The sequence below is a fragment of the Leuciscus leuciscus genome (assembly GCF_965113295.1).
Source record: "Leuciscus leuciscus genome assembly, chromosome: 15".
NCBI classification, from domain to species: Eukaryota; Metazoa; Chordata; class Actinopteri; order Cypriniformes; family Leuciscidae; genus Leuciscus; species Leuciscus leuciscus.
This window is the reverse complement of record NC_138739.1, coordinates 20,062,912-20,075,175: the sequence shown is the minus strand read 5'-3', so window position 1 is coordinate 20,075,175 and position 12,264 is coordinate 20,062,912. Positions and strand designations below refer to the sequence as shown.

Sequence of the window (12,264 nt, the reverse complement as noted above, 5' to 3'; positions counted from 1 at the left end):
TGCTGTATCATTTAATTTAAACGTCTGAATCTCTTAACACATGTGTGCATTATAAATAGTAATACATAAGAGTTAGTATAAACTTAAAGGTACAATATGCAAGAATTTTGCATTGAAATATCCCATAATCTCAAGGCCAGTGTTATATATTTTGTTGATTACTTACAATATCCCAAATGTTTCCAAATATTTATAAATCGTGAGAAAAAAATTGCGATTTTAACCAAGGAAACGGGGCGTTAGAGCAGGGGGGAGCTGGGAGTTGCCAGTCAATTGCGTCATATCCGTGTTACCCTCGGTTTCCACTCGTACTGCGTGGAGTCCTGGACAAATGCGGAAGTTGTAGTTGTAGCGTCTATCAAGCAACAAACGTTAGCTTGTTCGTGCAGTCGTTGTGGAACACAATTATTCTTTACCGATTGCAGCTGGTTCTGTCGACAAAGCATGCTTAATTTTATATTTTCCAAATGTAGCATTCGGATATACTTATGTTTATGTAAGGGAAGTATTATTGCTTTAGATTTGTGTTTAGTTTATTGAAATTGTTTATCACGTCTGGTGTTTATTAGCCTGGCTAACGTCAGACCAAGTCTCATTTGAGACTTGGTCTGGGAACTACGTGTGCATTTTCTCGTATTTGAGGCGTGGTTTACGAATGCCCAGAGCCGTTTATTGGGCGCTATGAATGTCTATCAAATGCGCCTGTACGTAGCTCATAGCCAATCACTTCAATTATACCAGATGACGTATGTAGAGTGAGAGAAATTCGACGAGGAAAAAGACGATGGGTCAAAGATTTATTTGTACACGATGGCGTTTAGCGAATATTACCGTTTGTGCAAGATAAACATGAGGGTAGAAGGTAACGTCGAGTCTGATATAAACAAACTGCTTCGGTGTCATCGTCATCTTGCTGCTCCCTCCCCGTTCTGTGATTGGTTCCCTTTTTCAGGGGAAAATTTGTTCCATGGTGTCCAGACTGCCTAGCAGCGTGAATAGAATCGCGCTGCGAGCAAGGCAGTATGGGGAAACCCAGGCTAGGTGTTTATGGCCATGTAAATAAATATAGCATGTGTTATACATAAAGATTAATCAGTATTTTGTCAAATGATGTGGGTATGTTCGAATGTACTTTTACAACAATTGTTTAGAACACGTAAAACTGTGCCGCGTTATCACAACAATGAATTCGACATACAGCAACATCTATGATAACCAATTTAGTACTGAACCTTACTTTTCTTGCGGTTAATTCATTTTAATGAAATAAAAGTGTGATGAGGTTCAAGAGTCAGGAAGGAAGAAGACAGGGGTCGGCGTGACTGGGACTCGTACTTTTATTAAAATAAAGAAAAACAAACAAAAGTCGTGCACAACGCGCATTCACCGTGGCAACCGCGACGGCACAAAACAGTTCCAAAATGAGAGCTCGGATCCACCGGTTTTCTTTCTCTGCGTCCAATTTTCTCTCCAGTCTCTCTATCATTCCAGCGCGCGGCTTATAAGCGGTCTCTCCACGCAGATCACAGCAATAAGACACAGGTGTTCGTCATTTGCACTTGACCTACTTGCTCGTCTCTTCTCTCTCCCATTACAGACCGCGCTGAACCACGCCCCCCTCGCCACAAAAAGCATGTCATTATAAAAATAGAACTTAGCCTCATCCATGAACATGATTTTTCGATTCCCGTCTGACTGATTTACATCCACGGTGGAGTTTAAAACGACAGTTCCCATCATTCCATGCTCCTTCACATCGTCATCAAGCTACGCCGTTGTTGTTTGGAATGTAGCGCCCTCTAGCGGCGAAAAATTCGTGCATATTGTAGCTTTAAATAATATAAAACAATGCCATTTAAATTTTCTGATAAAATCAGATAAAGGCATATGTATGAACACACTGAGTTCATAATGTAAGTGCTGAAAAGTTTTACCTAGTGCGTTTTTCAAAGATTTAAAACTCATACAAAAATCGAGTTTATATTTTGTGCTTGTATTCTCAGATTTTATATTTGAATATATAAGGTATATTTTAGATTTTGCTGTACAGACATCACATCATCAATGTATTCTGATAAGGACAGTAATATAGTGAGGCTCTTCTGAGTATCTCTCACCTGATGATGACGGGTTTGTTCCTGTTGTTTTCACTGGTTCCGGAGTTTTAGATGTAAACAATCCACTAACGTAGTTTACACTAGCCCAGAACATGCTTTCCTTGTCTAGACTGTAATGAGGAATCAGAAAAGAAAATAATCAGTGATGGGTGAAACAAGTTCCAAAATTATACTATATGAATGAGTGACTGCATGCTAGTGGAGTAAAGTAAGTAGTGCAGCAAGTTAGTATTTTGCATGCAAACACTCCCAAATAATCTCCTCTGCAGCCTTTCTTCACTCTAAGCAAATTTATTATGCTCTCTAAAGATGTGCTCACATTTTTTTCATGTTTACAATAAAATTAAGGATGAATTGATGAAACAATTTGTTTGTGAACATTTGCAAGAAGATTTACACTATGCACTATTTTTAGTGAATGAGAATATTTGTTAAAATATAATGCATTTTAAACATGATTTATATTGATATGAATTCTAGCGAGTCAGTGTAAAGGAGAAAATGCTCACGATGCTTTAAATGTGATAAATGAAAAGGAGCAAATACACACGTTCATTTTTAATAATAAAAAATAAAAATAAAAAGTCAACATTTTGAAGCTTGCCCTCTAGTTTAAATGTGTTTGTAGTGGTTAGGGGTTTTCGATTCCAGGTTTTTTGTAGTCGACTCTGACTCCCGACTTTACTTTACATCAAAACAGGGTCAGGAATAATACAAGATTGCAGTCGTTAAACACTTAATTTATTTTCCCCCGAAGCCTTAAAATCCCCTTGTGTGTTCAACAGCACACTTTTGACTTAATTGATGAGTAGCTATCAACATTACTAGCTGTTGCGAAACCTAATTTTACAGAAGGAAAAGTCACGAAAAACAGCCGTTGTCGAATATTATGTCAGAATTAAATAAACAAGAAAGAAGGTATTCTTTAATAAATCTTATTATAATAGTCAGGTGATGCTGCTAAACACACATGATCATTGTCTTAAAAGGTTGTGCAGGAGAGTTAAAGATACTAAAAATGAATACAATACATACAATAATACATACAACAATGTACACTTACGTGTTTATTCTTGATGTGATTTTTTATGATTTATGGTTAGTTTAATGATTATGAATGCAAGGTTAACCATGGAAAACCAAATCTATATTTATTGCATTCATATAACATCAATTAAACTAAAGCTGACATGGAGGTATGTATAAACTCAAGTGCTATTGACCTTTCTATGTCTAAAGTAAACTACATGTAGGATAAATGTATGTGACAAAGTTTCTGCGACAGCTCTCTTACGCGGTGTAATACAATTGTCCGAATTCATTCGTTCACTCTTTGCTTATACAGTGCACTCAACTGCCATGCACTATATAGGGATCAGAGAATCAGTTAACAAGTGAGCGATTTCAGATAACGAGAATCGATTCCTATGCTTGAGTCGACCCCATTTGTACTGATTTTAGCAGAAGTTTTTTGTTGTTGTTATATGAAATTGTAATTATTTTCTACCAAAGCAATTATTAAAGCAGGTATTGTTCCATAAAGCTGTGTTTGTGCAGTATCAGATTCACAGGGGAAAATATCTATTTTATACCACAGAGACATGTACTCACCTCAGTTTACAGTTTGAGTCTTGTAGCACGTCACTGAGTTGCTTCCCTGAGTCCCCTATTTTATTGCCTCTCAGATCAAGCTCTTTTAAAAACTGCAGTGCTTTTGTTTTAGACAAAGACTGAGTTAAAGAAGAAACATCTGTAATTCCACAGTCATTTAGGCTAGAAAGAGACAAACAGACAGAAGAAGAGAGATTATCTTACTTTGACCAGATCACACAAATGCAGGTGAACAATGTGAACGCTTCATGAGATATTTAGTAGCGATGCACCAAAAGGGTTTTGGAGGGCCTAAATCAGTGACTGAAACAGACATTTAATTAGAACTTCTCCACTGGCACACTTTGACTGTGTTCAGCGTCTATCTCATGCACACAATGTGGACAAGCTACAACAGTTAAACATGACAGCTGTTTGGACATTAAAGGGGTGGTTGATTGCTATTTCACTTTTTTCATTTTAAATACTGTGTAATGTTGCTGTTGGTGCATGAACAGTATCTGCAAAGTTGCTGCGCTGAAAGTTCAACGTAAGCGGAGATATCGTCTTTTAAAAATCAGGAAGTTTAATGCCTACAAAAACGACTCGAATGGGACTACAACGAGATACTTCCCGGGTTTTATACGTAACTAACCCATACATTTACATCAACCCTCCCTCCGGAACATGTTCTGCTGTCGAAGAGGAGGAGTTATAGTGGAGAGCTGTAGCTGTCAGGTCTTCTGTGTTCAGGCTTCCTACAGACGCTGTAGTTCGTCAACAATGGTTAAAATTTAAGTTTGATTATGTTCCTGACAATTACAATCGTAGTTTAGCTCTCTGTGCTGCGCATTTTACGGAAGACAGCTTCCAGAATCTACACGAGTTCAATGTCGGATTCAACAAGAAACTATTACTCCAACATGAAGCAGTTACAGCTTTAAAACCAGAGGCCACAACCTGCAAGTAAGATTTAATCATTTTAAATGTATTTGCCTGTATAATTTAAGACGTAATGTTTTAGTTTTATCAAGGATGTAAAAAAATGCCAGCGCTGGCTTTAGTATATGACAGATGCGTATAAACATTTTGGACCCGAATTTGTAATATGTACAAATTTTGTAAACGTATTTTCCATGTATAGCTACTTTATGACGTAATTTTTTTATTTGATCAAGAACGCAAACCAATGCCAAAGCTGTTTGGTTATAGTAGCTAGTTAGTTCGATGTTATTTTGTGTGTATAAGAAACGTGTGCAAACTTCAAAAAATTATCGCAACAGCGAACTTCAGCTGCTGTTATCACATGTACACCTAAAGAAAACGACAAACTGAGTAAACTACCGGTAAGTTTTGTGAATAGTTAAACGGTTGTTCATTCTATCAATAAAACAATATGTTTTAAAAACGGTATTACTCAGTCCTGTATTCAGTTATATTAAATGTTTAATCAGGGGGAAAGCGTATCTCAAAAGCTAACAATCAGCAGTAGCATTTTCAAGTATCAGCGTGTGGAAATTCTTTGAGAAAATAATAATAATTAAAAAAAAATTACCATTCAGAAACGTTTAGTAAGAGCCGTGTTTGCGGAGGTTCTGCTTGACTCTCTTCATCACCGCTCTCTGGGTCTGATTCTGGCTCAAACTGATGAGGCAATATTGACACCATTACATTTGACCGGGCCAGGAGCACATGTAACTGTCGCCCGTAAAGGTAATGGGCGTGAAGATTCCGGACGCAGTTTAGCCAATTACAACACACCGGCCGAACTAACCAATCTGAGCTCATTGCCTCTTTCTGAGGGAGTGGTTTCATAGACTCAGGAAGTCAACCGGTCGTTCAAATGACAGAGGAGGAAGCGGCTTACAATAAAGGTGAAATTTATGAAAAATAAGGCGTTTTTTAACAAACGAAACACGAAGACATGTTATATTGCAGCCCATAAACACAATCAAGCAAAGAAAAAAGGCAGTAAACCACCCCTTTAACTCTGGATTGACAATGTTATTATTATTTTTTTTTAAATTTAAATCGGTACTGATATGGTTTCCTAGATCTAAAATCTTTGAGTCTGTGCTGTTTTCTGTTTATGCTTGAACAAACCTTTTGTATTTAACATTTTTGTATTTGTAGCATACCTGCCATCCAATAATGGCAAAAAGCTTTGTTTCTTTTAATATGAAGCAAAGTCTCAACTTTAAAATGCTGTCGATTTTATTGCAAAATTCAAAAAATAAATGATGTTTTGGCACTCTTAATGCGCCATGACAGATCGCTGTAGAGCCTCAGTTCAAGCGGAGCACAGATCAAGTGAACATGAACTGATCATCTCCTCTTTACTATTAGTTACAGCACAAAATAAACCTGGGTGAACACTAGAATGTATGTTGAAAGATACATTACAATTTTATTGAAATTAATCATGTCTCATGTAAGTCTCATGTAATCCTTCAGTGTTTCAACCGGGGAAAGACGTCAATAAAACAGCTTGTAGGCTATACACTTAATGTTACTTTTACGTTAAGAAAGCTGTTCAAATGTCCATGAACTCGTAAATTTAGTTAGCTAGAAAAAAAATTGTCTAGAGAAGAGCATTTAGCTAAATATATGCACTTTTTTACATATTCATTATATTTTTACTTAAACTATATAATGAAGACATCACAAAAACAGGTTATGTTTGTAATAAATCTGTCATGAAAACAAGTTATTAAGTCAAGTCAAGTCAAGTTTATTTATATAGCGCTTTTCACAACATAGGTTGTATCAAAGCAGCTTCACAGTAATAAATTAAAACAATACATCAATGTTTGTTTCTAGTGGAACGTCCACGTTTGGTAATGCTGATCAATAGTATCGTTGATTGATTAATTAAATTAAATATTCCCAAATATCCCCAACTGAGCAAGCCAAAGGCAACAGTGGCAAGGAACCGAAAAACTCCATCAGGTGACCTAATGGAGAAAAAAAAACCTTGGGAGAACCCGGGCTCAGTCGGGGGCCAGTTCTCCTCTGGCGTTTATGAACTAGAGACCGGATTTAACTGCAAGATTAAAAGTATTATATGAATGCCTGGCTGAAGAGATGCGTCTTTAATCTAGTTTTAAACTGGGAGAGCGAGTCTGAGCAACGAACAGTATCAGGAAGACTATTCCAGAGTTTTGGTGCTAAATGTGAAAATGCTCTCCCTCCTTTGGTGGACCTAGATATCCTAGGTATGACCAAAAGCCTTGAATTTACTGACCTTAAAGAGCGCGATGGATTATAGGGCGATAGAAGATCGGTTAAATAGACTGGAGCTAAGCCGTTTAGGGCTTTATAAGTCAGTAGCAATACCTTGTAATTAATACGGAACTTTATAGGTAGCCAATATAGTGATGATAAAATTGGTGTTATATGATCATATTTTCTTGATCTAGTAAGAACTCTAGCGGTGGCATTTTGGACTAACTGTAGCTTGTTTATTGAGGATGCAGGACAACCAGCTAATAAAGCATTACAGTAATCTAGTCTCGAGGTCATGAATGCATGAACTAGCTTTTCTGCATTTTATTACCATTAATTGTTGTTTAAATGTTTATATTTCACTAACAAACTGTAATAGAAACTGTTCTGTTATTAAAAAGTTGATTTAAAACTTGTCTTAGGTGCAATTTAAATGTTTGTACATCTCAGATGTATCTTGTTTGTTCAACTCAATTTTATCTATTTAAGTGTTGGTTATTAAATAAGTTTGATTAATTAATTGATTATTCATTTCTAATTTATATGTCTGTTTCGGTTTTTGGCGAAGTGCATCCTGAATTTTTTATTTCGGTTTTGACACAGAATTTTCAATTCAGTGCATACCTAATATTTAGTATATAAAGTGTCTTAGTTTAAATTGTTGTATGTGAAGATTACCCACCTCAGTCTCTCCAGTTTACAGTGTGAATCCTTCAGTACGTCACATAAGTGATTCACTCCTGTGTTTTCTAGTTTATTCTCGCTCAGGTTCAGCTCTCTCAGGTGTGATGGGTTTGATTTCAGAGCTGAAGTCATGATGAGACACTGTTCCTCTGTAATACTGCATTTACACAGACTGAAGACAGAAAGAGAAAGAACAATAAGCCAGATTCAGTAAAATGTATTCCTAAACCCACAACAAACAGACAAAAGAAGTCATCAAATGTATAGTAGATTAAGCTATTAAGAACAATTAATTAATTAATCATTTAAATAATAAATTAATTAGAAAAAATAACATTTAAATATACTATTTTCAAAATTTAAATGTGAGAAAGTCATGAATCATGAAGTGCCCTTTGCGATCCCTAAATACAAATTTTGCTAAGTTAGCATTAGACTGAACCATTGTTTTAAACAATTTTTATCACTGAATTATGGCATATTTCAGAGTGAAACTGTGGAACAAAAATAAATAAATATGCAGGGCATCTTGTATATTCCACCATACTTGGGACAGATTACTTTTTTTGTATACTGTAATGGAGGCAGCTCTGAATGCAGTTAGGCTTAATGGAAGTGAAGTGCATTGATTTACGTATAAGTCATAGACGTCAAGTGAGCATATCTCAGAAAGATCAAGTTTTATCTAAAGATTACAGTACATGGGCAAATTACTTTATGGTTCCTCGACAATAAGTGCAGTAATATGCACTAATAAAATGAACATTATGTATAATAAAAAATGTTATACCAACTTTAAACTAAACAGAGAATAACACAGTATCTGCTGTTAAGTATTGTAACTTACTCTAGATTTCCCAGCTTGCATGTTTTTTTCATCAGTAGATCGCTGAGGTTTTTCACTCCAGAGTCTCCTAGTTTATTCTCACTCAGGTCCAGTTCTCTCAGGTGTGATGGGTTTGATTTCAGAGCTGAAGTCACAGCAGAACAACCTTCATCTGTCATTTTACAGCCTCTTAACCTATATTAAGAGAAATGTGACATTCAAATACCACAAAATAAATTCCCAAGGCTTTGGTTTAAACTAGTGATTTTAAGCATTTAAGCCTATGTGAATGTTCCTCACCTCAATCTCTCCAGTTTACAGAGAGAATCTTTCAATATGTCACATAAGTGATTCACTCCTGTGTTTCTTATTTCATTCCCACTGAGGTCCAGCTTTCTCAGGTGTGATGGGTTTGATTTCAGAGCTGAAGTCAGGATGAGACACTGTTTCTCTGTAATACTGCATCCACACAGCCTGAAGACAGAAAAAAAAAAAAAAAGTCTGTAAGTCTTAATGCACAGATCCGATCTTTTGACCATATCGGGTTTTTTTGTTTTTGTTTTTTTGGCCCGCCTAGTTACATTCACTTTAGACAGGACACTTTTTACATTAAAGGAGAACTCCGGTCAATTTTAACATTGAGCTCATTTTTTTGTACATTTGGAGTGATGTCAATACAGAGAACAACGACAAAAATCGGTGTTGCCTACACCGTGTTATCCTCTTTTTAAAATTTGCACCCTGTTGACTTCAATAGGGCAAGTGTTAAACCTGCTTTTAGCCTCTTAACATCCTTGATGTGTCATTACAAGTGCACAGCCAATGTGAGTGATTCCTTCAGAGTGAACACGAGTGAATCTGACTGCAGTAGATGTGAAAGATATGAATAAAAATGATGTTATTTCAGCTAGCGCACATACCTGTATTTACATCCTGTTTTCGGTCGAAGGCCATAGTAATCGATTGTCGAGTTCACGCGCATAGGTTTAGTACCTATGATCACGCGCGTGAACTCGACAATCGATTACTATGGACTTCGACCGAAAACACGACTTTCACATCTACTGCAGTCAGATTGACCCGTGTTCACTCTGAAGGAATCACTCACATTGGCTGTGCACTTGTAATGACACATCAAGGATGTTAAGAGGCTAAAAGCAGGTTTAACACTTGCCCTATTGAAGTCAACAGGGTGCAGATTTTAAAAAGAGGATTACATGGTGTAGGCAACACCGATTTTTGTCGTTGTTCTCTGTATTGACAGCACTCCAAATGTACAAAAATGAGCTCAATGTTAAAATTGACCGGAGTTCTCCTTTAATTCCCACCCAAAATGATTTTCGGTGATCGTTTTACTACGGTAGACCCCTTTTTTTGAATGGCCGTGCTATTAAAATTATTTATATAATTCATGTTGGTTGGTCATGATTAGTTGCCAGCATGGACTAGAGAACAGCTGTCATGACTGTTTTGTCATGTTGAATTTTTTGCAGTGCAAAATCTGACAGAACAGATTGCCTATATTTTTATTTATCGACAGCTCAGATCTAGAATTCTGAAGTGAAATAAAGTAGCCCTGTAATATTTGAATGAATTTGAATGAATCATGAATCAATGAATCGAGAGAGAGAGAGAGAGAGAGAGAGAGGGCCCTATCTTGCACCCAGCGCAATTGACTTTGTACACCGACGCATGTTTCATTCCTATTTTGCACCCGCGCAAAGCGCGCTTTTCCCTCCACAGAAGCACGTCGCTAAACTAGGGAATGAACTTGCGCTCCCTGGGCGGTTCAGCGCAAAAAAGGAGGCGTGTTCCGGCGCAAACGTTCCCTGGTGCTATTTTACTGTTCCATAAAACAATTGCGCCACTGGCCAGAAAAAACCTAGTCTAAAGTCAGTGGCGCGTTGCGCGTTGTTCATTATGCTATTTTAAGGGCGCATGCTTGACCATAATGTATAGAGTGCACAACGCTCATACACTGTGATTCTCTAATCTACACAGTTAAGCAGCAGTTTTCATTTTTGCAAATCATATTATTACAAACGATAGATAGATAGATAGATAGATAGATAGATAGATAGATAGATAGATAGATAGACAATTTATTATAAATATAATAATTTATTATAAAAGCATACATCTAGCTTACACATTTACCCACATTATTATATGCCTGTTTAACCGAAGCGAATTTGGGTGTGTTTCTCCCATCCCCAATGTCACTTCTCTCTCTTTTACGGCCGTGACGAGAGCGTTGGTCTCCTCGGCTGTGAACCGCTCTTGGCGCGCGCCTGGCAAATCCGCCGTTATAATAGCAATACGCCAAGGAAAAAGCGCGTCTGCTCTTAAAGGGAATGTGAGATGATGCTCTGATTGGTTTATTTCACGTTACGCCCAAACCACACCTATGAATAATGAAGCTACTTCAGACCAACCCCTTTTAGATTTGCGCCCGGCGCAAGAGTCATTTATCCCGCCGGGAAAATAGCAACAGCGCCGAGACCCGCCCACAAAGTTACTTGCGCTTTGACACTTGCGTTTCAGATCGTTAAAATAGGGCCCAGAGTGTGTTAATAGTAACGCTTGTTTGATAGTGACTAACTGAAATAATTTGTGTCTTGTTCAAGCTTGATGTCACTAGTTTCCACAGCTTTGGGTAGAAGCTTGATTCATTTTTATACATTTTCTTGTTTCTCTGTGAAAGGGAATAAGACTCCCACAAAGAAAATTATTGACATAGTATGGTCAACTAAATAAATATTTTAAACCATGTGAAATACTCACTGAAGTATGTTGAGTTGACAGTGTTTATCCTGCAGTAGAGCACAGATCTGATTCACTCGTGTGTCTCCTAGTTTATGTCCACTCAGATTCAGCTCTCTCTGGAGTAATGGGTTTTTACGCGTTACTCTATTCACATACTGACAGGCTTCATCTGCAGTAGGACCCAAAAACCTGCAGAAGAGAAGATGAAGAAGGATTCAATTCAGTTATGACACATTTATGGTATAATGGAAACTATAGAAAATATTAATAAAAACCTCTTGAAATCATTTAAACGTTGATACAACAGCAACATTTTTAAATATTTTATATTGAAAAATAAAAATAAATAAATTATATATATATGCTTCCATATCATTTGTGTTATTCCATCACGTCTCACCTCAGTGTCTTGACTTGACAGTTTGGATCCTGTAGTAAATCATCGAGCTCCTTCACTCCTGATTGTCCAGGATCATTTCCTGTGAGATCCAGCTCTATCAGGTGTGAAGGGTTTGATCTCAGAGCTGAAGCCAGAGCTTTATAACCTTCTTCTGTGATACTGCAGTATGAAAGTCTACAGAAAAGAGAATTGAATTACTAAATACTGAAAAATGTTTTATATCGTAAAAACATCAAATGCATCCCTAGAAAAAACAAAAAACAAAACAAAAACACTTATTTCATACTAAGAATACATACCACTTCATTACTAATTAATAATAATAATAATAATAATCTTTAAAAACAAATATCTTGGTTAGTGAGGCACATACAATGTAAGTGAATAGGATACAATATTGAAGGTGATAGGGTCAGCCCTCAAAACACTGAACTGGACTAGATCCAAAGAACAACAGTGTGATCACAAAGTGGACCAAATAAGGATCTGAGTCCTCTTTCAGGGATAGTGTGAACATAAAGAGACTTAACATATTTACTGACATCCATTAACATATTTACTGACATATCGCTTGAGACTTACTGATATAAATATTAAAATTAAACGTTATTCTGAGTACTTCTTTGTTGCACAATTCACATTTCTTAATATTAAGC

General features: G+C 36.7%; 1 protein-coding gene across 1 annotated transcript in view; it reads right to left on the bottom strand.

The window, feature by feature from the left end:
* The window catches only part of LOC309475585 (uncharacterized protein), a 518,877-nt gene that overhangs the window by 457,768 nt on the left and 48,845 nt on the right, over positions 1-12,264 (bottom strand). Inside the window, exons 39-43 of the mRNA XM_082138403.1 lie at positions 11,609-11,782; positions 11,227-11,397; positions 8,743-8,916; positions 8,464-8,637; positions 7,615-7,788 (exon numbers count right to left, since the gene is read on the bottom strand). Coding sequence (XP_081994529.1) covers positions 7,615-7,788; positions 8,464-8,637; positions 8,743-8,916; positions 11,227-11,397; positions 11,609-11,782 — 867 coding nt within the window. The remainder of the gene's footprint in view (positions 1-7,614; positions 7,789-8,463; positions 8,638-8,742; positions 8,917-11,226; positions 11,398-11,608; positions 11,783-12,264) is intronic.